Here is a 25,291-nt window from a genome sequence, read left to right on the forward strand (position 1 = left end):
AGCAGTCACCTCCAACTCAGCTTTGGTTGAAATAAACCCCTTAATTCCAAAAAATAATTACCAGAAACCTCGAAATCGTGGTTAGGCTAAATGTGAAGTGCGTTTTAGACAAAGCCAGATTGCTTGTACTGAAAAGCCAATGAAGTGACATGAGTGGACATAAATAGAACCAAATTCCTTGGCGGCGCAAATTGAGGCCAAGTGCACAAGCTAAACAGCAAGAAATCTGAATAATGACTCAGAACTTAAGGCTTAAAAGTAGAGAGACTAAAAGAAATTGATTGAAAGAACTAGAGATGCTCTTGAGTTGTACAACAAGTCAGACGCTGGGTCACGCGCAAGTCATATATAGGCTGGGTAATGGCTGCTGCATATATTGCTAGCTAGTTTACAGCTAATGTTTGTACCCTAGAACAGCGAAGGAATGCCAAAAACTCCAGAGAGCAAGTTTTTAAAAATAATGCCTGGTAAAAATTCACTTAGCATTCGGTCTGAACACACCTTTAAAAGTCTTTTTCACTCTGACAGATCAAAATTTTGCAGCATGAAATTGGACAAAGATTAGGACAATGGATGCATCCTTTAAACCACATCAAATCTTACACTGCGTAATAACAAAGAGACTTTGTCTAAAGTGAAAATATGCCATTTTCTTTCAAATTATTTGCAGACATAATTGAAATGTTTTACTGGCCATGTAAATTATAACATCTTGTCAAAACACATGACTTCAGAAGAGCCACTGCTTCTAATAACCTTGTAGCTATACTGCAAATTACTCTGGTGTTACACCATCGTTCCCCTCTATCTCTCATTTGCGTGCCTTTAAATGGAAATTAAGCTAATATTGGAACCTGCAAGGTGTACAATCACCAAGCGTTAACACACTAAAATCTATTACATCGATGTGTGTGATATGTTTATGCTAATTTGGTGTCATCTGATCATAGAGTAGTGTAGGAGAGGCTTGTTGATGTAGAGGTGCTGCCTCCAGTATTCAGTGAAGCATGGAAGTACTCTCACACACCAACACCAACACACATCCAGAAACACACACACATTCATGCATGCACACCATCTCCTTTATTTTGCCGTGGCCCTCGTGGGACTGGAAGTGATGATGATCTGCAGTAATTGAGGAAGACGTATGTTGAATGCAGAAGGAGAGAGGAGGTACTGGAGGGCGGAGGAAAGTGTAAACTGCTGATGCAGATTTTGTACCAAAACGCCTCTTGGTACCTGTAATTGACAGCCACTCGGTCTCCTCAGGGTTGATGCACATGAAAATCTGAAAATTGTAGCTCACAAAGCCTTTTTTTCCTCCCAATTTGCCTCCAGCAGCTAAAGACAGGAAAACATTCCCGGAGTAATCATAAAAGTAACCCCTGTATTAATAGTAATAACTTTGTATTGCACTTTTAATACATAAAATGCAGCTCAGAGTGCTTTACAGTATTCATTAAAAGAGGGCAGTTAAGGGCAGTGACAACTCAATGGAAAGGCTAAAATTCTTGACATACCTAACACAGCTGTAAAAGTGCATTTGCCATTTTTCCTTGGTGTGTGTGTGTATTGGTGCATAAGTAGATTTGTATGTGAGTGTGTGTGATGGCCCACTCAGGGGAATGTGTTTTATATGCTAATTTTGTTAATGTGTATAAGCTGCTCCAGCCCATTCTCATTAGGTTTTCATTAGTCTCTTTTATGGAAATGCACAGTGACTATACTGCAGAGCATGGCCTGCACCAACCTGGCTGCCTGACAGTAAACCGAGCTGTTTCCTCACACTAACACCTCTGCCCGTCTGTGTCTCTGAGCCCTTAGACCGATAAGTCGATTGGTGGAAATGGTGTCAAAAAAAGGTCATAAATCAGTCTGGTGTTCATATTTTGTCTTGTTTTTCTAAACACAAATCAAGAAAGTCAAGTTAGGCAGACAGCTGAAGCTTTTTTTTTGTCTTGGTGCAGTTCTCACCTGAAGATGTTGAACAACTAAAATGAGATGTGTTCAACAAACATGTCAACAACAACAGATAAATCGAGATCCTTCTGGCCGTAACCTTTAAAGGAATACTTCAGTATTTTGAAATGCCTTTTTGATGATCAATATCAGTTTCATCTCTGTACGTTCAATACAGGGGTACTCACGATCTGTTTAGCCTAGCTTAGAAAGTAAACTAGAAGCCAGAGAAAACTGCTAGCGTAGCTCGCCTTCCAACAAATCCAAAGGTGTCGTACGTGTTGTGTATGTGTGTCGCTGAAGTATGTAAAAGTATGAAGATGTTTGACGTGGGCTAGCTATTTATGCCTGCTTCCATTCTTTGTGCTAACCTAGGCTAAACATGTTGCTATCTCTGTTTTGGACACGGGGTTTGGGACTCAGTGCTACATGAAACGGTATGCATACAGGTTGTGGTGTAACAGGCACAGTTGTTTAGTCTCAGTTGATCTTTTCTTCTCAGAAATATTTGACTCCTCTTGTACTGTAGGCCTCCAAACCTACACCAACTACACCAAACTGCTCTTTTGGTTGAAGGTTGAACTGTTCGCCGAGCAGATTGATCAAACTTGTTTTCTCACTCTGTCTTATTTGCTTTTAGCATTTAAAATATTCTACACACAGAGCAAGTGTGGGTGCTGCAGCTGGAGTCCAAAATGTCCAAAATCACTTAAATCACAATCTTCACTGGTTGGACAAAGATAGAACATGAAGGGATGACGCAGCTTTATGCTGTCCTGCAGCATTTAAAAAGAAATGTGGAGCTATGGTAGCATTTTTATTACACTTTAAAGCTTCAGAATCATTCCTGAGTCAGAGTTTGATGAAACTGTGGGCGATATTACATTTTACCACTGTGTTCTCATGTGTAAAATATCAACACTGAGTGGCCTGAAAGATACCTTTGTATCATTAAAGGTCCAACTTTGCTTTACTTGTTAAACCGTACAAAAGTTGTGACAGAAACAGCATGTAGATGTCTACGGTAGCTGTTGGTGCATTGATCCTCTAAAATTGAAAACCGTCTCAGCCCAAAACTGCTACATCATCCAGTTTAGATTAAACTTTTGGGGATGACACATCGCTCGGGATTACCTGCATCATTCAGCAGTGACGACATGTGGATGGATTGTTACTGCTGATGTTTCGTGTCGAGGTTGAATTTGGTAATTAATGCTGCGGATGTATAAATTAGGGGGGTGAGGTACAAGCTGCTGGGAGGACATGGAAGGCAGGGGGGGGCTGGGTGCGGGGAGCAGTAATCGTGCATTGTTGACGATAAAAGTAAGGTGTGACTCTGCTTTCAGGCATCTCTCTCTCTCTCTCATATCCTCCTTCCTTCAAGTGAAGCAGTGTCCCGTGAAATTGGGATCTAAATTACGAGGCCAGTGTACTCTGTGTGAGGGTTTTAAAAACGACCTGCTCCGCTGCTAAGGACATCAGACGGACCACAGCAGTCAGCAGCAGACGCTCTGCCGGCCTGACTTTGGTTCGAGACCGGTCCACTATCGATAAACAGAGAGATTGTTTCCCTTTATCGCCTCGCGGAGGATGAGTCGGTTATATCAGCTTCATCGCTGTCATCATTATCAGCTCAGGCCTGTGACAGAGATGGTGACGATTTTGGAGTTAGAGTTATAAATCAGGGCTGTTTCCCCTGTTTGTCTGCCGCTCGCTCTTCTCTCCTCCCTCCAATAAAAGGTTGTCTTTATTTGAATAATAAGGCTCTTATCTCAGTGAATTACTATTCCACTGGCCACTGCATTCTCTCTATAGCACTCTTGTCTCGCTCTTCCTCTCCACTCTTCCTCTCTACTTTCTCTCCATCATACCCCTTCTTTATCTTCTGCTCTGCCTCTCACCTCTCCTTGTCCCTTTTTCCCTCCACTGAAGAGAAAGTGCAAATGTTGAATTCTTAGACAGAACTCAATAAAGTTTTGTTTTCTTGTCTTCATCATACTGAGCTCACAGATTGTGTCACTGTAGAGCCGCTGACATCTTGTTTAGACGGGCCCAGCTGTCCAAGGCAATTTCCACATATTCTTAAATAGCACTAATAAAGCACTTTATCATATTGATTCCTTTATCTGTAATGAGACCTTTTAATTAAAAAGTTGTAAGTGAAAAAGAAGAGACAGGCCAAACTCAGGTTGTATTTTACACCGCGAAATAGGCCAGTCTGTTGACTAAACTTTCTTGCTTGTATTATTGTGAACAAACCACTTTATAATGTTTTTAAATGCTTTTTAATCAGGCTGAATGCCTTTCACATCTGTCTGTGCTTTTACCTTTGCTTATTACTTTGGTCTATCATAACGTGGGGTTTATTTTTGTTGCATAGGCTATTGGTTAAAGTAACATTGTGCACTTGCTGTAGTTGTGTGTCCTGTGCAATGGGGGATTATTGGTAACATTATCGTTGCACTCACTTTAATTTTACCTCCAAATAAAGTTGTTTAGATAAAATGGCTAAATTATCGGCTTGTTTACAATATGTGTGATCATCTGATTGCCCTGTTGAACCTCATTTTTACCACTGTTGCCATGTTCTGGGATGTTTTGTGAGTTATCACACCTGATAGAACTGATGGTCCAAACTGTGAACTACTTTTGTGTTCCCTTCATCACTTCCCTTGAAAACTCCCACTTCTTACCTTGAGCACTTCCTCTTTTCTCTATGCAAAGTACAGAATAATGGACATTGTTTGGCCTTGGGTAAACCGAAGAGTAGACATTAATGTGATTTATTCCTGAATGAATGAAGCACCAAAACATGTCTTGTTTGGAGTATCAGCTCATTAGAACTGCACTAGAAATCCAAACCAAGGCCTGTAAGTCCTCATTGATCTACAGTAAACATGTGGACAAGTTTATCATCGTGATGCAAAATGATGGGAACCAAATATCCAGATGAGAAACTAAAGGTCTTTTGCTTTCGATATTTTTGCTTTGCCCTGAAACACAGATCTGAAAGCATCAGTTTGGTCCTGCAGGAGCCAGTCAGTGTTGTCAGACCTTTGAAAGGACTGATATGGGTCATCAACCACAATAAAATACGCCTCTACTGGTTTTGCGCCGCCTCCTTGTCCCAGATGGTGATATTCCCTCCCATATGTTGGAACCCGGCCAAATGCCGTGTGCACAAACACCATATTGAAGGGGCCAGTATTGTAGCTCGGGCTCATATGATTGGTCGATCTGCTGGTTGGAGGGCTAGCTTGTAGAAAAAGCCATTTGTCAGCAGTATCTGCCACTCACGTCGAAGCCAACAAGATGTGGACAAAACTCAATTTCAGCATTAATGGAATAATACCACGGTTAATGTGCTGTTTACTGGAGCAGAACACGAGGTCAAATCAGGGTCAAACCTCTGGATGCTGGGTGGCAGACCACGTGGGCACATCACTTGATTCACAGTCACGCCTAATTCAGATTTCCACGTAGTGATGTTGAATCAAAAAATAATTGAATTGTCTAGCGGTTCTGTAGTCTTGCGTTTATTACCTGCCTTAAGCTGTCAGGACACCACATGATGCTGTAAGGACTGCTGCCTTTGTCCTTCGTTCAGTAAACTTGTTCCAGATGATACCAGGATGATAATGTGTGTTTCTCTTATTTCCAGGGTTATTTCTTGCTGTTTGAGTCCATGTTGGACTCTGTCCTGTACGCCAGAGACCTCTACCTGGCTGACACGGGCTCAGGTAAGTCATAACATCTCCTCACCACAAAATTCAAGGTAGCACAGAGGAATCTTATGTGTTAGCAAGTGTCAGAATTGGCTTTAGACAGAAAATTGTTTTTCTTCAGGCATCATCATGTAATTTCTCCGTAATGTAGGTTAAAAGTGATGAAACACTCCCTTCCAAACTCTGTCCTACTCATATTTGGGTGGAGTGTTGGGGGTGTAGCTCTGCTTTGTTAACACTTCACAACACCCATGTGTGCTGAGCAAATGTACTCTACTGTCTCTGACAACACAGCAAACTGCCAAAAGACTAAACTAAGGTGTGCCACAGTATTTCCACTACCTGCTGTGGTTTAATTATTGGCAGATGCTGCATCTTATCCCACTGTTCAGCAGTGGTTAATTTTCCAAATTAATTAAGGTTTCTAACTAAACATTTATACAATGGATACAATTCTTCACAAACAGTGGATATAAATTGTGTTTTATTGCCCTGTTAAAGCTGTTTGTTCTGCCATTAAATAGTCAGAGTGTGCATTGTGATACTGACGTCAGATGTAGACATAGGCAGCCTACATCCTTGGGCAAGATACTGAACCCCAAATTGCTCCTGATGCTGTACATTGTTGTGTGAGTGTGTTATTGCTCGTAATGCGCAAGTGGCCTAGCTACCATTGTGTGAATGGATGAATGCCGGCTCGTGTTGTGGTTTGCGTGGTCGTCAGACTAGATAAGCGCTATATAAATACAGTTAATTTACCGTCCATTCATCGCTCTTATTTTTGCGAGCGATGACAATTCTATACTTTTAAGTTTTGTTTACTATTTTTTTTATTATTTGTCCAATAGCTTCAGTTGTCAGGTCAATGGTCTATTTATTTCAGTTATTTCAAATGATGTAAAATGATCCATTAAAGAAAAGTAAAAGATGTGACATGGATGACAGGAGTCAAAATGATGAGATCCTATATAGATGATAGTTTAACACATATGTAAAGATCATTTTCTTGTGGATTTGTCTTTGTCTTTGTGTGTGTGTGTGTGTGTCTGTGTCTGTGTCTGTGTCTGTGTCTGTGTGTGTGTGTGTGTGTGTGTGTGTGTGTGTGTGTGTGTGTGTGTGTTGCGTGTGTGCGTGTGCGTGCATGTGTACGTGTGTGTCAGTCTCCTGGCTCGCCCCATCCCTGCCACTGACCAGATTTAATGGTTTGTGTCAAATGTGACCCAACTAAGGAACGGTTCCACCACACTGCATTTAGTTGCTCCTTGGGGCAGTAGGGAGAGGTCACACTCGCACATTGAGAAACACACACACAAACACAAACACAAACACTCGCACACACACCCACACCTACACCTACGCCTACAGAGACAGATCTGTTAGCGGGGGAGATTGGACAGGACAAAGTGTGACCAGAGTAAGGCAGAAAGTGACAGGTCATAGGAGACCGTATGGTTTGTCATGAGCCTTTAACCCTGACGCTCCCAGCACGGGCTGCTCTCACTGGATCTCCTGTCAGGCAGCTCTGCAGGAAGTAAAATGAAAACACTCAAAACCAAGAATAAAGCCTCTATGATGATGCTGAGATGTGGCGACATGAAATCAAAATGGGAAAATTGTCTTTAAAGCTCTACAGCGTAAAACACTCACTACATATTCTCGCAAATGATATGTCCCTCCAGGGTGGCTTCTTTTTGTTTATATTATGTTGTATCACATCTAAAGAGGATATTGAACTCAGCTTTCATTTGCATTATTTTCATATGCATATGAAAAAGCAACATTTATTACTTTGCTGACCAACAGAGTTTTTGTTTATATAGAATTAGATTCTTTACCTGTGCTGTTTTATATATACATTGTGCTTTTATTTTGATTACCTGCATGTAACAGTGGTTTAACCAAGTGACTTTGTCCATAACTGCACATCTCATTGTGTACGCACGTTCTCATGTTATCTTACCCTGATAACTGATTAGCTGGTTCTATTTCTGGTTTCATTGGTTCTTGCAGCTAATCTCTGTGAAATTATATGAAATTGAGTTCAGTTCATTGGAAATCGTCAGTATAGGTCAGTGAGGGATAGGGTTGGGTGATATGGGAGCCCGATAACCCACGATTGCGATAATTTCACATGGGAAACGTATGTGAGCTGCGAGTTCGCTACATTCCACAAGCTCTCTTAAGCTTAGCTTGATTACCTTGTTACCTAATGGTAAAAAAACACATTCAAACTTGACAGAACAAAATGAAACCAAACCTTTTTGATCTTTCCATTTTTCCAACAATCACCAACTCTGGATTAGTTTAAATAAACCTATGATTTTTCAAGTTGGATGTGAAAATATTCGGTCTTTGCACACCGTTTCCCCTTCGGCTCGGTGGGTGTGTAATGTGACTGTGGTGCTGGGTTTGCTTGCTTTAGAGTCGTGGCTGAACAGCGGCTCGCACTCGTTCTTCGGAGGCAGACCATTAAAGTAGCAACATACAATGGCGGGAATCAGCCAGCGTTGGACCAAATGCTGATATATTGGTCAAATAGCTCAATCCCTTGTAAGAGATTCATATTGTCACCAATTTGAAAAATTCACTGTGTTTCTTATGCCCAGATCCGCATACATGGTGCCAGGCACTGAAAAGAGGCTAGTTGCCTGTGTTGACACTGTGAGTAGACGCTCCTCCATGTTGTTGTTTTTGTTCAGAGGTAAACATGCCCCAGGCAGCATTTATGTGCAAATCTACGAGGCAGATATTTCTGCTTTTCAGTACAGACAGACTGCACCGTAATGCAATAACCAAAACACAGATATACATACCACAACTTCATTTATTGAGTGTTGATCCATGTACAGTCGCCGTGTCACGTTAGATTTATCAACTTTTCTTTCCTGAGTTTATTTTCAGATTTTGAGTGTGTGTGCTCACAGCTGTGCTGAGTTATTAGTCCGGCCCTGCAGCACTGCTGCTGTATGTGTGTTTAAGCTACATTAGTAGAGAGTTACAGCGGCTCCCTCATTCTCCCCACTACATTAACCTCCCCTTCATCCTTAAATGTGTCCCCGCATGCCTGGCACTGCACAGCGTCCAGGGAAAAGGGATCTGTTATGTCCCATGCCCCCTCCCACACCGTCTTTCCCTCTTTCACAGCCGACCAATGGGGGAGATGGAAAGAGCACGAGAAGAAGGTGGGTGGGTGGGTGGTTGGGGGTGGCTTGACAAACGGGCTGTGAGCAGCGAGTCGAGAAGGACGCAGATGTCAAAGCCATGAATCTGGGGAGGCCTGTGTGCCCCCCTTCTTCTTCTTCTTCTTCTTCTTCTTCTTCTTCTTCTTCTTCTTCTTCTTCTTCTTCTTCTTCATCTTTTTCTCTCTCCATCCACACCACAGCACCCCCGTCCTTCGCCTCCTCGTGTCTCTGTCTCCATTTCTTTATCATCGCATGTCTGAGACGGGCCTGTCCCGATTCTGCCCAATCAGCAGCCCTCCCCCTCTCACCTGGCCCTCATAATTACTCACTCGGTTCAGTAATCAGAGTAAAATGAAGTGACAAATCTGCTGTTTGCATGCGTGTGTGTGTGTGTGTGTGTGTGTGTGTGTGTGTGTGTGTGTGTGTGTGTGTGTGTGTGTGTGTGTGTGTATGTGTATGTGTATGTGTGCGTGTGTGTGTGCGTGCGCGTGTGTGCGTGCGTGCGCACAGTCATTAGGTATGGTGACACTCACAGGGTCACCAGCAGGCTGCAGCTAATAATGAGAGGCCATGAGTTGCCCATCACTGAGCTGTCACCATCCATTCACACGTTTTATGGTCCAATGTGTCGAAGGTTATGTGACTCTGAGCACTAACACACATTCCGTGAAAAATAAATAAAACAGGCTCATTGGAAGGCTTTTAGTTTTAAAATGAGAAAAAGTGGCTGTAAAAAAGTTTGTAGTGTAATTGAGACACAAAGCTGTATTATTTACATTTTAAATAGTGTTGCTCCCAAAAGAAGAATAATTAAATGACTTGAAAATTTGGTCGATGTCTCCACAGTGTCCTAAATATTCTGATTACCTGTTTTTCTCTGGCCCCTCTGCAGTCTGCAGCTTCCTTGCTGAAGCAGCAGCCATGTTAATTCCAGCTAGTTACTGGCATTATTGTGCACTTGACACTGGCACATCTGGACACTGAGATAACCATGCACACACTAGCTGTCAGGGTAATATGACTGAAATCAGTGGTCAGCGATTGGAATCTGTGAGACACCCCCATTGAACATACACTCCGAAAAAGACAACATGCAGAGATAGCAAGTTGTTCAGTGATGAAGGAGCTTACCTGCTGAATATTGATCCATCATTCACTGACTTAGTGCACTGTAACTGTAGTGCACACATAGCAAGCCTCACAATGCAAACAATAACACCGCAGTCTCTCCAGCCTTACTCTACTCATGCTTAGTGGTTTAGTTGCAAAGTCATTAAGATTGGCTGCTCCACTTTAATGCACATTGAAGTGATTTGCTGTTGCACAATTTTGGTTGAAACGCATGGCGATCGATACGTTCCAGGACCATCTGTGAAAAGTGCTGCCTTGACCTTGTAAGCTCTGAGCCTCAGCCCATCTAAACTTAAAGTTAGTGTGAGAAAAGAAGTGCAGAGTGAGATCTGTGTCACTGCGTGAGTCTGTGTGAGAGTTGGCAGCCTTGTATGTTGTCATGTGTATGGATAATACGTTTAGTGTTATAACCCAGCTACACTCAGCCTGTTTACATAACGCTCTATGAAGTCCTTCAACTCTGCTGCTATGAACATCTCTAATTGGGACAGATTCTTACATTAATACTAGTGGAATTAAGTTGTATGTTAAAATATTAAGTTTGATATATCCTCCATGAATATATTTTGAACTCCGGTTTAGGCCTCAGGCCTCTGTTTTAGCTAATGTTACTTCACAGTAGGGATACCAATGGCTTCAAGCATCTCGGCTCTGGCTTAATCACCAAGCATATTAACCATACAAAGGAGTCTATTCAGATGTGAGAAGGCAAAGAAAAGACATTAAGGCTCGCGTTTAATGCTCATTTTAAGACATGGATAATGTTCATTCAATCGACAGCGTTATGTAATATGAAGGGTGACAGTAATCACCGCCAAAGTTCACTCTTCAGAAGATGTGAAAAATGAAGAAACCCAGTGAATGAAAAATGAAGAAACCCCTCCCCTGTGACTGACCAACACCTTCCATCTTCTAAGAAAAATGGTTTTTTTTAGGCTGCGGGTGTAGAAACTTGTTTGACCAAAATACAGCTTGGGTGATTTTGTGCAGCAGTAGTTTCTCTAAAGTGATGGAGACACTGTCAGCTGTGAAACCATGTGTTTAACTGGTCTCACCACTGGCACAAGCTTCAGAATCAGAGCTTCCAAAATGATTCCAAATCACATGGTACCCCAACAATTCAGAATCTCTTCCAACAAAGTAATGAATCTGCATTAGGCCGGGATCATTTTCTTCCCTTTTTCTTTACCACTAAGAGTAGTTATCAGTGTTGCTGGTAAATAGCGAGCAAATGCAGGCAGAGCAACATTATTATCGATGCTGTGCAGCTTTCATTAGCACGCCTACCTGAAGTAATAAAGGGGATAATGGAAAAGGGATGAGGCTTTTTTTTTTTTTGACTCCTTAAAGAAGAAAATGAGGTGGCCATTTTTAATCTCTGTTGTGATTTAATTTGCACAGCAGAGAAATTTGACTCAGTCATCTTGGAGTGCCAGTGAGGTGACTCAAAATGTCAGCTATTTAAGGCTCATGGTACACCTGCCTTCCATGACCATCCTGTAGCAAATGCACGAGTTCTTGGTGATCACAGCCTCAGGAAGCAACCTTTCATTCGTGATACGACCCATTTTTGGGGTTTTATTGTACACTGTAAGGACAAAAGACACGTTGACACATATGTTTGTGTGTATCTCGGTCTAGACATGTTTTCATGCAGTTGTATTTCTTACAATACAGTGCCTGCAACTTTTTTAGCAATAGTTTGTTGAGTTCAGGTGTCCACATGCTTTGTCCACATTTCAGCCATTGAGTGTCCAGATTGGAAACTATGAAAATAGGACGAAATGGTCATCAGGCTGTGTTTTGTGATGGATACAGTCATTACAGCAGCTTCATGAAATTGATGCAAAGCTCCACACCCACAAGATGTTAAGGCGTTCTCTGATTAAATTTGTTGGATGGTTTTCAAGCCATTCAATTTGTTGATATTAAGCATGTCTGAGCACTGACAGTAGAAGTTTATGGAACCAGAATTTGCCCACCCATTTTTTTAGTTATGATTAATGATCTTTTGTTTAAAGCCAAATAAATCCCCTAAGGGATTCACTCACCGCTGACCGGGCAGCAGTGGTTGAGCACGCCCAGACTGCACTTTGGGATGCAGTGACCTCCACAAATATGGACTGTGATACATTTGCTTGGTGCCCTTGTTTCTTGTAGATGTGTAGTGCATTGTTAGAAGGTTTAAGCAACACTCAATTTAAGTGCATTGTGACTAGACATAAATATATAATTATAAAGCAATTTTTACAACATAAAACTGCCATCAAAAAAACTATAGGCTAATTAACAGAAACTACACAGCTCAGCTGGTTGTGGACTTTTCACAGGGGACACTTCTTCATGGCTGGGTAACAGGCACCTTCTTCTGGCTGCAGGCTGGCTAACATTGCTAACTCTTCTTTTTCTGGTTCCTCTTGATGAGATTGTTTAATGGTGAAATGAAGCATTTTCATCACACTGCTAGCATAAGAAAGCAAACTGAAGAGCAGTTTCCTAACGTAAATATACTGTACGTCACATAAGGAGGAAGGTGAACTTGCCCGGGTGATTGCAGTGGGAGAAGATTTATTGGTATGGTCATATAGGAACAGATAAACCGGAGAGTGGAAAAACGAGCTGAATAAAGCAAATCAGACAGGATTTCATGTCAAACATCTGGTAATTTCTGGTAAATGTGGTCATTTTTCAATGTCCAGACCTGAGGCTGACCTGTGACTTGTTAAACATTGACTGCCATGATGATATTGTACTTATTAATTCCGTATGTTATGAACAATCCTTGTCTCCCGCTGCTCCTCTCTCTTCTCCACAGTCTATCCAGACCTTTGTAGCATCAGCCTGGCAGCAGTTGGAGACGCGCAGAAGCACCAGGACCGCATTGCATTCTGGGATGACGTTTATGGCTTCAGCATGGCGTGCATGAAGAAGGCTGTGGTGCCTGAGGCTGTGGTGGAAGTGGTGAAAGCAGACACGCTCATCTCTGAACCTACAGTCATACAGGTAAACATTATGGGTTTTGTTCTACAACATCCAACCAACAGTGTAGTGGCTTGGAAATCCAGTAACACTACTGGTACTAGAAACTGCAAGGAAATTATATTTTTGACCAATATCTATGATCTGATAAAAGCACCAGATGTGAATTTACAGTAAGACATTAAACAAATGCTAGAGATTTGGTATTTTCCAGCAATTCAAATTTGTAGTTTAAATGTATTTTTTCCTGATACTGTAAATCAGAGTATGAGCTGCTTAGAAAATCTTCCTCTATATTTTGACATAACTGTTTATATTGATGGAGCATTGGTTCTCAACCTGAGGGTTTCATCTAGATGAATATAAGTGGTCACAAGACAATTACTGAAGTGGGACATAAAAATAAACTCTGTGAAATACTGTTTTGCCTTCCCCTTTGGCCTCTAAAAATTGTTTGAATGAAACAAGCAGATGACACTAAATCTCTCTTCTATGCTGCTTGACATGCAACCTGTGTCGAGGGATACAGTCTACCTTGAAAGGGTGATTTTGTCAGTCTACACTGAACCTGGGTTTGTGTAGCACTTGTTGCTCAAAGATGGCATACAGACCACCAGCCATTATGTTAAAATGTAAAAAAAAAAAGTTGCTGCCAGAGGCTAAACCTGCAGTGTATTGGCAAACCAATATGTCAGTCGGACTCTAATGTACAAGGAACTTGGAAGCTACAAATAGGAGCAATTGAGTTTGTGGGGCCCAAGTTGTTAGACTATAGACAGAGAATGAGAGCAGGAGTGGAAAGAGAGATAGGGCCCTGAAGGTGTGTGTGTGTGTGTGCGTGTGTGCGCGTGTGCGTGTGTGTGCGCATGCTTGTGTGCTCGTGCTGATGCTGTAGCACTGGGTGATTGATCTGTCTAATCCTTGTTTAAGTTCCTCTTAAGGAAACTTCATTACTCTCAGCCCCCTGTGGATAGAGCGGTTTTCGCTGGGCTGATGGGAGAGCGCACACACGTTACACAGAGATAAAACAAACACACACAGTCCAACATCTACAGCACAGATACCTCTCCTGAGTCTCTCTGTGTCTGAATGCTTTCCCCTCTTGTCTCTCACACCATCCTCTGTTTCTTCACCGGTTGGCCTGTTTGCTAAGTAGCATGTCCTCCACCCATCTGTGGGTGTGATGAATGAGGGGAGAACTTGATATAATGGAATTTGAATCCTCTAATCGATAGTTTCTCCCCTCCAGTGACAAATAGACAGCCCCTCTGCCCAAATTACATGGACTCTCATCTATTGCCTCCCATTGATACGATCCAATAACGTTCCATTAAGGCTGGCTGCTATTCCGTAAAATTGAGAGCCCTTTGATGGAATTATAAATTCCTGCAAAACAAATGAGTTTTCTCAGTGATAACAGATGAGAATGTTCAACTTAAGAAATGTTCAACTTGCAATAATTTGAAAGTGCTTTAAAAATGCCTTATATGATTTGTTTCATGTTCAGAGTCATAATTTTACCAGCTCAGAAAGCGTGTGTTGCTCGGTATATCTCGGTATTATAAAAATAAAAGGGATGCTCTGTGTGTGTCTGATGTTAGTATAGGCCTGCATGTGGTTTGGAAGGAGTAACCTGCCTCATAATGCTTGGTGGTGGATTAGGCATCTAAACAGCATTTATTTGAAAGAAAACATAAAAGTATATTATATATAACAGTTGGTGAACTGAGTAGATTTACATACAGCAGCAACAGACACATACTGATGCAGCAGAGGGAGCTTTACTGTAACAACAAAGCTGAGCTTGTGTTGCAGTATGAAGTAACATTAGCCCTGGCTATGTGAGATGACACAAGAAACTACTCTGGTTATTTAACTGGCTTCAAATGAGGTTTAATGTTCACATAGTTTGTCTCGACTGTCCGTCAATATTAAACACACCAGCATGCTCCAGCAGGTGGGTCTAAAATAGATGCTACTATCCACATTAGCCGCGGAACATGCTAATGCCAAATTCAACAGGTCCTTGAGCTTTGCTTTGTATTTTCCCTCAACGCAGCCCAAAGTAAAAGGACTGATGCACACATAACGTTATAACTGCCTAACTAGCTTAAGAGTTTCACAGTAGTTACTGGATGTAACTCCGGTTCCATGAGTACATGCATAGCCCTCGACCTGCACATTATCGCAGCCACAGCTAAGCACATTGTTTTTGACATGTTGAAACTTTTATCACGGGAATGAGAGTATTCCGAAATCCATCTTGTGGCTTAATGTAATAGTGACAAAGCTCGTTTGCCGCCCACCCCTGTGCTGTGTATATGGATTCTGTCAACAGCAGAAAGTTTCAGTTGGTGTTTCTGTTGCCAGCAGCAGCCACTTCTATAGCAGTTGCTTCCAAACTGACATCATTACAGCCACCATTTTGTCCAGTATGTGAATGTACTTACAGTAACATGCTTTTGCACACTCAAGGTTTTCCCTGCCATTCAGGAGTTACTATATTACGGGTGCACTCACTGTTCAATTGTGTGATCCTCTGGCCAATCTTGTTTCCCTGTGGGACCTATTTTGAGAAATGTTATCATAACTGATGTTGGAAGCAGTGGCCAGAATGCAGGAAATAAAATCAAAAGTTGTAATAATAAAGTTTCCTGTAAAACAGAGAAAACATTGCCATGGCAGCTGTGTAGCAGCCTGGAGGGAAATATTATATTAAGCTGTAAAACACTTTATTCAAACTGATTCAGCTGAAACAACATAAATTGGTATAATTCGGAAAAGCTGAGGACAAAATGGCATTTTTCCAACTGAACATTAAGGTATATGTAAAATATACTAACATATGCAGTAAAGGGTCAGAAGTAACACTGCTGATTCTGTCCTCAGTGAGCCAGTAGATACAAACACTGCAGCCAAAATAGACCAAAGAGCTGCAAATTGCTGCTCAGATTCCTTTCCTAACTTCTTCTTCTCCTTTACTTTTTCATTTTGCTTGATCACAGGTCTTATTGTCATATTTTCTTCAGTATTTATCTTGTTTCAAGTTATGCATCATGTGTGTGCTGACTTGTCAGTCATTGGGTGGGGTCATGTTCCCTCTAGTGGGCGATTTGGGTTAGTACACCTTTAATTGTACCTACTTCCTGTTTCCTGCAAATGACCTTTCTTTGTTTAATCTGCCATGATGACAGCAGTCTGAAATGTGTTCGCCAGAAATTTGGTTGTACTACCCTACAAGTGGAACCAACTGTAAGTTCATGTTCAAAATTGTTGCAATACATGTTTAAGGTTACAATAATGTCGAATGTAATGTTAAAAACGGTATATTTAAGCTACAAAAAGATCGCGATTAAAAGGTGTGAATTGGCAGTCGTTAACAATGGCACTTAGCTAACTGCTTAGTCATTTGGTTAGCCCAGTTGTATTGTGTGCAATGGAGCATGTGGGAAAGCTAATTAGCTCTGCATTTGGCTATGCTTAACGGTTTACTTAGCTAAGAAGCTGTTGTCTGTAAATTAAATATGTGTTAGTGTAATTTCGTAATGCCTACCTGGTTTTACGTGCCTTAAACTTCCAGTCGGAGATAGACATAGAGCTACAGGCAGTCAAGTTCTTCACTGACAGCCGCATTGTGCTCGGCTACATTCACAACAGTTCACGAAGGTTCTACACCTATGTAGCTAACCGAGTAGCTCGCATTCGTGGATCTACTGAACCAGAACAGTGGCAATACATCTTGACAGACCAGAACCCTGCAGACCAGGGAACCAGACCACTTTCAGCAGCTCAACTTTCATCTTCCAGCTGGTTGCTCGGCCCCCAGTTTCGCAAGCAGTCAGCCACGGAGCAGGATGAGGAGGCTGGAACGTTTGAGCTTGTTGATGCAGACACTGACAAAGAAGTTAGGCCACAAGCCACCTGCCTACTCACCGATCAGCCTCTTGGCTCAGAAAGATTTGAACGCTTCTCTTCTTGGAAGAGCCTAGTAAGAGGTATGGCACTTCTTGTTCATGTAGCCAAGTCCTTCTCAGGAGAGAACAGCGATGGTTGCAAGGGATGGCATCGATGCAGCCAGCTTCTTGCCACAGAACGATCTCAAGCAAAGACAAGAATTTTCAAGGCTGTACAGGTGGAAGTTTATGAAGAGGAGCTCAAATGCTTAACTCAGGGTTCCACAGTGCACTGTCAAAGCTCCCTTGCAAAGCTTGACCCCTTCATCGATGAGAATGGATTGATCAGAGTCGGAGGTCGAATACGCAGAGCAGACTTGGGAGACCAAGAGAAACACCCACTAATCCTACCAGCCGGTCATCATGTGACCTCTCTCCTGGTCCGACACTACCACGACAAAGTAGCGCACCAGGGTCGGCACTTCACAGAGGGTGCACTGCGTACCGCTGGAGTTTGGATTGTAGGAGGTAGGAAGCTCATCTCCAGCATCCTATTCAAATGCGTTACCTGTAGGAAGTTGAGAGGACGGATAGAAGTACAGAAGATGTCAGATCTGCCGGCAGATAGGCTGGCAACAGATCCGCCCTTTACTTACGTGGGGCTCGACGTCTTTGGCCCATGGACTGTCACCACTCGGCGGACACGAGGTGGTGCTGCTGAGAGCAAAAGGTGGGCAGTCATCTTTGCTTGCCTAAGCACCAGAGCGGTGCACCTTGAGGTTATTGAGTCCATGTCGACCTCAAGCTTCATCAACGCCATGAGGCGTTTCCTATCCATCCGTGGACCTGTCAAGCACTTAAGGTCGGATAGAGGCACTAATTTTATTGGTGCATGCCACGAACTTCAAATCAACACTGAAGATCCTGAGATCAAGAACTATCTGCAAGAGCAGGGATGTACATGGACTTTCAATGCTCCCCATTCTTCACACATGGGTGGAGCTTGGGAGAGATTAATCGGAGTGGCAAGACGCATACTGGATGGACTGCTTGTGAGGGACAGTGCTACAAGACTGTCTCATGAAGTCCTTACAACTTTGATGGCCGAGGTTATGGCTATCATGAACGCACGCCCGCTAATCCCAGTCTCCAACGATGCAGAGGTACCTGAAATCCTCTCACCTGCCACTCTGCTCACCCAGAAGGCGAGTGTCAGTCCTGCACCCCTGGGAGACTTCGACCTGGATCACCTCAGCCAGGTTCAGTGGCGCCAGGTCCAGAGCTTGGCGGACTCCTTCTGGAAGAGGTGGCGGTCAGAGTACCTGACCACACTTCAACCGCGGAGGAAGTGGACCTCTGCGAAGCCCGGACTTCAGGAAGGTGACATTGTCTTGATAAAGGACAGTCAAGCAAAGCGTAACATGTGGCCTCTAGGGCGAATAGTTAAGGTCATTCCTAGTTCAGACAACAAGGTCCGTAAGGTCACAGTTAAGACCTCTAGCCAAGGAGTAGTTAAGGAGTACCTTAGACCCATCTCAGATGTTGTTCTACTGATGTCAATAGAGAAAAAATAGTGGTATACATGTACAGTATACCAAGCGGGGAGTGTGCTGACTTGTCAGTCATTGGGTGGGGTCATGTTCCCTCTAGTGGGCGATTTGGGTTAGTACACCTTTAATTGTACCTACTTCCTGTTTCCTGCAAATGACCTTTCTTTGTTTAATCTGCCATGATGACAGCAGTCTGAAATGTGTTCGCCAGAAATTTGGTTGTACTACCCTACAAGTGGAACCAACTGTAAGTTCATGTTCAAAATTGTTGCAATACATGTTTAAGGTTACAATAATGTCGAATGTAATGTTAAAAACGGTATATTTAAGCTACAAAAAGATCGCGATTAAAAGGTGTGAATTGGCAGTCGTTAACAATGGCACTTAGCTAACTGCTTAGTCATTTGGTTAGCCCAGTTGTATTGTGTGCAATGGAGCATGTGGGAAAGCTAATTAGCTCTGCATTTGGCTATGCTTAACGGTTTACTTAGCTAAGAAGCTGTTGTCTGTAAATTAAATATGTGTTAGTGTAATTTCGTAATGCCTACCTGGTTTTACGTGCCTTAAACTTTGTAACCTGTAAATATACTTACTTTGAGTTTGCAACCTGTGAAGAAAATCCTACTTATCTTAGTTGAAACCTGTAATGAAAATACTTACCTTTGTAACCTGTAAATATACTTACTTTGAGTTTGCAACCTGTGAAGAAAATCCTACTTATCTTAGTTGAAACCTGTAATGAAAATACTTACCTTAGTTTGAAGCTATTAGAGAAATTACCTACTTCTATAAGTCCCTGTAAGAGAGAACATGTTTATATCTAGACTTTGTATCTTATTTTCTTATGTAACATTGTGCATTTTGTATATTTAATTGTGTTTCAGTTTTACAAATTATCAAAGAGACAAGACAACATTTCAGTAAACCAGTCAACCTGGAATCAGCTTCTTGGTCTTTATTGTACGCTATCTGTCTACAATACCCAGCTGTGTTATCAGGACAGAATAATATGTGTTTTTGACTTTCAACAGACGATTGACTGTAACAGAGTGTGTCTCTCTGAGCTGGAGTTTGCATCAGATTTCTGCTTGAAGATAACAAACACCACAGACTGCACAGTAAGTACACGCATATAGACACTACCCACTCGCACACTGAGATATCTGCAATGCTACTGCTGTGCAGAAGGTAGCAAAGTTGTTAAAATTTGAGTTTGAGTCTCAAAATGAACTTAAAATGAAATAACTTGAAGTATTTGTCTGATAGAACGCAGTGTCTCTGCAGTAATCAATTACTTCCTTTGTTATATTAGGGCTGAATTAATCAGAGTGAGAAATATTAGATCAGCATGTTATACGCTATGTTGCTGAGATCTCAAATGCAAATAAAAGGTTTTTGAAGAAAAAGTCATTATGTTAGTAATATGTACAAGATTTTTATCTTCCCAGAACGTTTTTTTGTTTCAAATTTAGCCCGAGAGTTAAACATTAAAGGCTAAAAAATGACCTGAAACAAAATTTTGCACATCCACTGTGACCACCTGTCATTTATCAGAGACATTGTGTGGAAATAACAAGGCAGTAAAAACAGCAGAGACATCAGTCAGCTCATGCTGATGGATTACGTGTCTGTATGTAAGAGGATGTTTGTCAGTTGGATGTTTAATAGAGTTTCAGATCGAATCAGAGCAGTGAGGCTAATGTGACTTTGGATTACGTGTCATCCAACATAGTGAATGTTCACAGCCTGCTTGCCATGTCATTCTGTCGCCATGTCATTCTGTCGCCTCTCACACTAAAGCCTTAAAGAGGTGCAATGTGTTAAAAAAAAACCTTTACATAGTTATTCTGAATGTTTCACACATATACATCAAGTCTTTCAACTGTTTGGGAGTGCACTCATGAAAAAGTTAATGATTAGCACTCTGTGGATCATCTAGAAAGGCACTTAAAGCTGCTGTTATAAGTAAGCACTGGACATTATTTCTGGAAAGAGAGGTCGCTGTTTCACTTTAGCAAATGTGATTCCATTCAGCCAAACAAAAATTTAGCAGGCTTGATATGACGAGGAGTGAGTGATACCTTTACTTTGTTCTTTGTTTGTTTTTTTGGTGGGGGGGTTTGAACTCAGTGTGAAGCTGTACTGTAGTTCTGCTGCAAGAACTGAAAACCCTCAGAAAAAGAGAGAAAAGTACTGTCGCTACACATTGGGCCTACTTTGCTTTGTGGAGCCAACCCTAAGCCTGAATGTTCACCTTGGCCTACTTGATGTTCATCCTACAGGACTGCGGTGCTGGTAGTATTTGCTGATTGTGAAGGCAACATGTAGAAGATTAAAACTCATTCACTGTGATGCTAGACATTTTTTTTGCAATGCCGAGTCACTTTCACTGCAAATTTTCTACTCTGTGTGACGTCACTCAAAGTGTAAAAACAATATATGATAAATGAATCGTATTACCTTAAATGCACGACGTATCCATCTAGTGTTTTGTTGGTGCTACAACAATGAACTGAATAAGTCTTGCGACAGTATTTGGCCATATTAGTAATTTGTGTGAGCAGTTTTTCAGAACATAGCATTTAAACAATATTTGATAACATTTGAACATGTCTTCAAAGGACATGTGCACCTGCAACACCTCCACCGTATTCATGTATCTCTGTCCAAAATCAAATTCATTTGTTTTCATTACTGAAAATGAACAGTGTTAATTAGCCCACTTTTAATGAAAGACAAGAATAATGAGTCCTTTGTAAGACATTACATGACTCATCTGGACCGGGCTGAACCTTTGAGTTGTGGTGTGTAGGTCAGCTTGACCAACAGCCACAGTGCAAAATTAAAGCGTGTGTCCTCAGTGAGGGTCAGCCACAGGCACCAAAGCATGGAGAATGGTTTATGAGTCTATTTGGTGAGGTGCTGGCAGCCACCATCAACCCCCCCAGACATCCTTCCCCTGAAATTCCTCCAGTGTCTGAGCTGCATTTCTCTCCGTGGTACCAGCAGCAACCTGCCAACGACAGAGCAGCCTCACTACCGCAGCCTCTGACGCTCTGCACCGTGAGAAGTGATCTGTCCGTACAAAAGCTCTTTGTGTTGGAGCAGCTTTGTGTTGCTCTGCAGTGTTGCTGCACTGTCTGGTGTATTGGTTTAATGGATAATCAATAGTTGGTTATTATCTGGCCTGTGCTCCCTGGGTAAGGCCACTGAATTTAATGGGATTTGTAAACATCCTCTCATTTTTCCTGTCTTTTCTGCTCTGTAATTGAAAAAGTCCAGTTTCCATTTCTAGGATATAAGTCCAGTCATGTTAGCAGTCTGCTGCAGCTAAACAGATGGGGTTCAACAGAGGGATCATATATTAAAGAGGTGTAATTTTCCCTTTTTCTGTTTTCATTTTGTTAGCTTTTTAGGTGCGCAACTACTTTATCCTGCTTTCTACCTGCTATTTCATGCCTCTGATCATCCTCAGCTGGCGTGCTGATATGCAGGAGCATACATACACTTTGTATCTCGTGCATAGGATTTATCACTCAGTCCTGCTATCGGACTTGATTTATCCAGGTGTTTCTGCCTTTTGTTAGGCAGGTTTCTGTGTAGAGGTATCACTTATGCACATTGTAGATACTCGCTTCCTTCACCCAGCCTGCTTGTCCCAAGATTTACAGATGGATTATCGACCTGCAGGAATAGGCTGATGTTACCATAAAGATACTGATCTGTAGTCAGTACTGGTTGCAGCTCCTCAGTAGTAGTTAAGGTTAGGATGTGTGAAGGGTAAACCGCTCCTGGACCAGTGCTCGGGGATCGGTGAGGGAGAGCTGCTGCGCCTCCTGTCCTGTGATGGAGCGCCTGCTTTTGTTCTCCTGTCGACAGTCCATTCATCAGCTCAGCCTGCCTAACCTTGCATTAAATGAACAGCACAACCCCTGCGTCTGCGCCATTCACGCACAAGACAAATCCTCTCGCTCTTGCTTTTTTTTTATCGCTCCTTTCCTTGCCTCCCTTTTACATCTCACATGCTCAGCGCCGTGAATACATTGTGCCTTTGAAAACCGTGAAGCCACATACAAGATATGTATATGTGCTGAAACTTCCATTAAAACTTGCATCACATATTCTCTCAGGGCATCTATTTCCTTGCTTTTTTTAGCTTTAGCCCCCACATCTCAATGGTCCAATTACCTGAGCTGTAGAACAGGTAGCAAAAATGCCTCATTCCCTCCTAAAGGCTGAAAATGATGTATGCTGATGGTGTGGCAGGAGAGAACAAGTTTCTGTCCATAATTAATTTTAGCACTGCTGTCTCAACGCTGCTGATGTAGCTACTGTAGCACTATAGAGAAAAATGTCTCTGCAATCTATATCTAACCTGCTTTCCATCAAATTTAAATTATGTGGGGGGGAAATGGCCTTCTGGACTGACAGGGCAGGCACTCGTCAACTTCAAGGACGATTTTCAGCACATTAAGGAGGGAATTATTGATGGAAAAATCCACTCTAACTCTTAACAGTGTATCAGTACACATAGCATTCCAGTTGGCTATAAACAAACTGAAATATGTCTACAGCCTAGAAGTTAAAGGGGAAGTGTGCTGATGTTACAGATCAAGGTCTGTTACCAGGTCTTAAGGAGTGCTTGTGTAAAGGCTTTTGTGGCTTCAGAAAAGAGAGCTGCAGAAAATGTCATAAATTGCCTTAAGTGATGTCACTTGAGTCTGAAGACTACAAGTTTCAAATTTGGGGGTGTTTAGTTTGAAGAATGCAATGCCAAGGTACTGCTACCAGGTTTTGAAACCCAAAGACCTGGACTCCCGAAGTTGGAAAAATCCTCTGAATGTGGAGAATTTGAAGACGTTTTTTTGAAGACTCTGAGGATTTTTCAGATTATGTTGTCTGAGTTTTTAGGATCCAGCATCTAGTGGCAACTAGATGAACTGCAGCTTAAGAGATTTCAGCATTAGTGCCATTTTTTTTAAGTCATACACAGAGAGATCTGTGCAGGAGAGACGTAGATCTGTGTTAACACACACAGCAGCAGCAAAAACAGCAGATACCATTCAGCCACAAGATGGGTTTCTTTTGAACCAGGGAAGAAATTTTTCTCAACTAGAAAAACTTCCACTCTTTTGTTATCACTCTGTTATCCAACATGAGCCAGATGCATCAACTTCAGGCACACTTAGGCTTGTCTAAAGGCTATGTGAAAAATGTGGGTAAATAATAGGGAGTTCATCAAAGGTACCTCCTGGGACGCACTGAACATCCCTGATGATTGATACAGTATTACAGAATAAGTATATATGAGGACTGACTTGCTCTCCTCTACTGGTTTATCAGCAGTGCTGCTCGTAAAGAGGAATTCTGTTGCTTGTCAAGCTGAGTGTTATTCTCATATCTTTGAGTACTGATCATTATAACATTTAACATTGCCAGCGCCTGATGGAGGCATTCATGTGCATGCATACATGAGAGCACCATTCCCAATTAGGACCTGAGCACTGGGAAAAAAAAAAAACAGTTATTAGACATTAAAACAAATAAGAAGCCAAAGAAACACACACTTAAATATAAACATAGTAAATAAAGCAGGCCTATTAATTAAATTTAACTGCATCTCTAATCACGCTACCAATCATCAATCGATCATCAATGAAGACTGTACAGGGTAATTTTAAGTTTGCAATTTGGAAACTTTGCAGACACAAAACATCTTGTTGTATGTACTGCTGTTTGTTTTATCCAAGCAAGCTGAATGAAAAACGAGCCACAGCCTCTCACTGACATAAACAAACCAGAAGACACTCATCAATATGGCAGGAAGTCAGCCGGCAAGTTGACCAGGAAGTGAATTTGCTACAGGAATTCAGGTTTCTGTGTGCTTTCTTTCTGTGACACTCACAGGGGTTCCAGATGATTTGAGTTGTTTTTGGATACCAGAAGTCATTAAATGAGAATAAGACATTTTGTTTGACAAGCCTAAAGTTCCCTCTAAGTTGTGTGTGTACATAATCACACATATGGTCATGAGTGTTGTTGCAAACACTGCCTCTCTACCATCTCCCACCTTGAATTTAACTGTGCTCAGTTTATTCCTTGAGCAAAGCTCCTCTCTAACTGCTACAGCACGGTTGTTTGCTTGTTTGTGAGTGAGGAGCACCGACCGGAGGTGTGCTGCAGCAGAGGCTGAGTCGTGTTCCACCTCTCTGGAGTGGCAGCAGTCGGGTGGAGAGGCTGAGAGGAGAGATGGGGGAGGTGGGATTCACACCAACCCGCCCGTGAGGTGGTCGTGCTTGAAACCTCCACGCCTGGATAAACCCCATCAAAAGCGCATTAGCCCTCTCTTTTTCCACCCCCTCCCTTCCTCCCCCTCAGCGCCCCTCCCCACCCTCCCTTTAACCCCCCCCCCCCTTAAGTCCCCCCACCGTTGTATAATAGTATCTGGCCGGGCCACGCGGCTCGCTGACACACAGCCGGGCGAAAGGGGAGCGATGATGAATTGCTCCCTGTTGGTGTTATCCATGATGATAATTATTAATTTTCCCCGCTCTTCCTGGAGAATGGGGGCCGGAGAGCTGCAGTGTAGCGGAGACTCCTCCGTGGGCCGTCAGGGTGCCCGCTATCATCACTTATCACAGACAGAGCCAGGGCCCAAGGCTAAACGCTGATGAAAATGGAAAGCGCTCATTCTGATTTGTCCTGTTTTTGGTGTGGGGATGTGCGTATGTTCCTCGCTGTTTAAAGTTCACTCTTTCTTTTCCTTGTCCTTTCTTCTCCCTCCTTCCCCTATTTCTGCATGTGCTGGGATGCAGAGGCCTTAATCTGTACGGGATTACAAATACAATATAACAGCAAATTATAGATAAATT

General features: G+C 42.2%; 1 protein-coding gene across 1 annotated transcript in view; it reads left to right on the plus strand.

The window, feature by feature from the left end:
* prmt3 (protein arginine methyltransferase 3) overlaps positions 1–19,442 on the plus strand; it is a 40,213-nt gene extending 20,771 nt beyond the window's left edge. Inside the window, exons 10-12 of the mRNA XM_041940125.1 lie at positions 5,621–5,699; positions 12,813–13,000; positions 16,557–19,442. Of these exons, the coding sequence (XP_041796059.1) occupies positions 5,621–5,699; positions 12,813–13,000; positions 16,557–18,443 (2,154 nt within the window). The 3' untranslated portion in view covers positions 18,444–19,442. The remainder of the gene's footprint in view (positions 1–5,620; positions 5,700–12,812; positions 13,001–16,556) is intronic.
* The last annotated feature ends 5,849 nt before the right edge of the window (positions 19,443–25,291 follow it).

Source organism: Chelmon rostratus, chromosome 1 (genome assembly GCF_017976325.1).
Source record: "Chelmon rostratus isolate fCheRos1 chromosome 1, fCheRos1.pri, whole genome shotgun sequence".
NCBI classification, from domain to species: domain Eukaryota; kingdom Metazoa; phylum Chordata; class Actinopteri; order Chaetodontiformes; family Chaetodontidae; genus Chelmon; species Chelmon rostratus.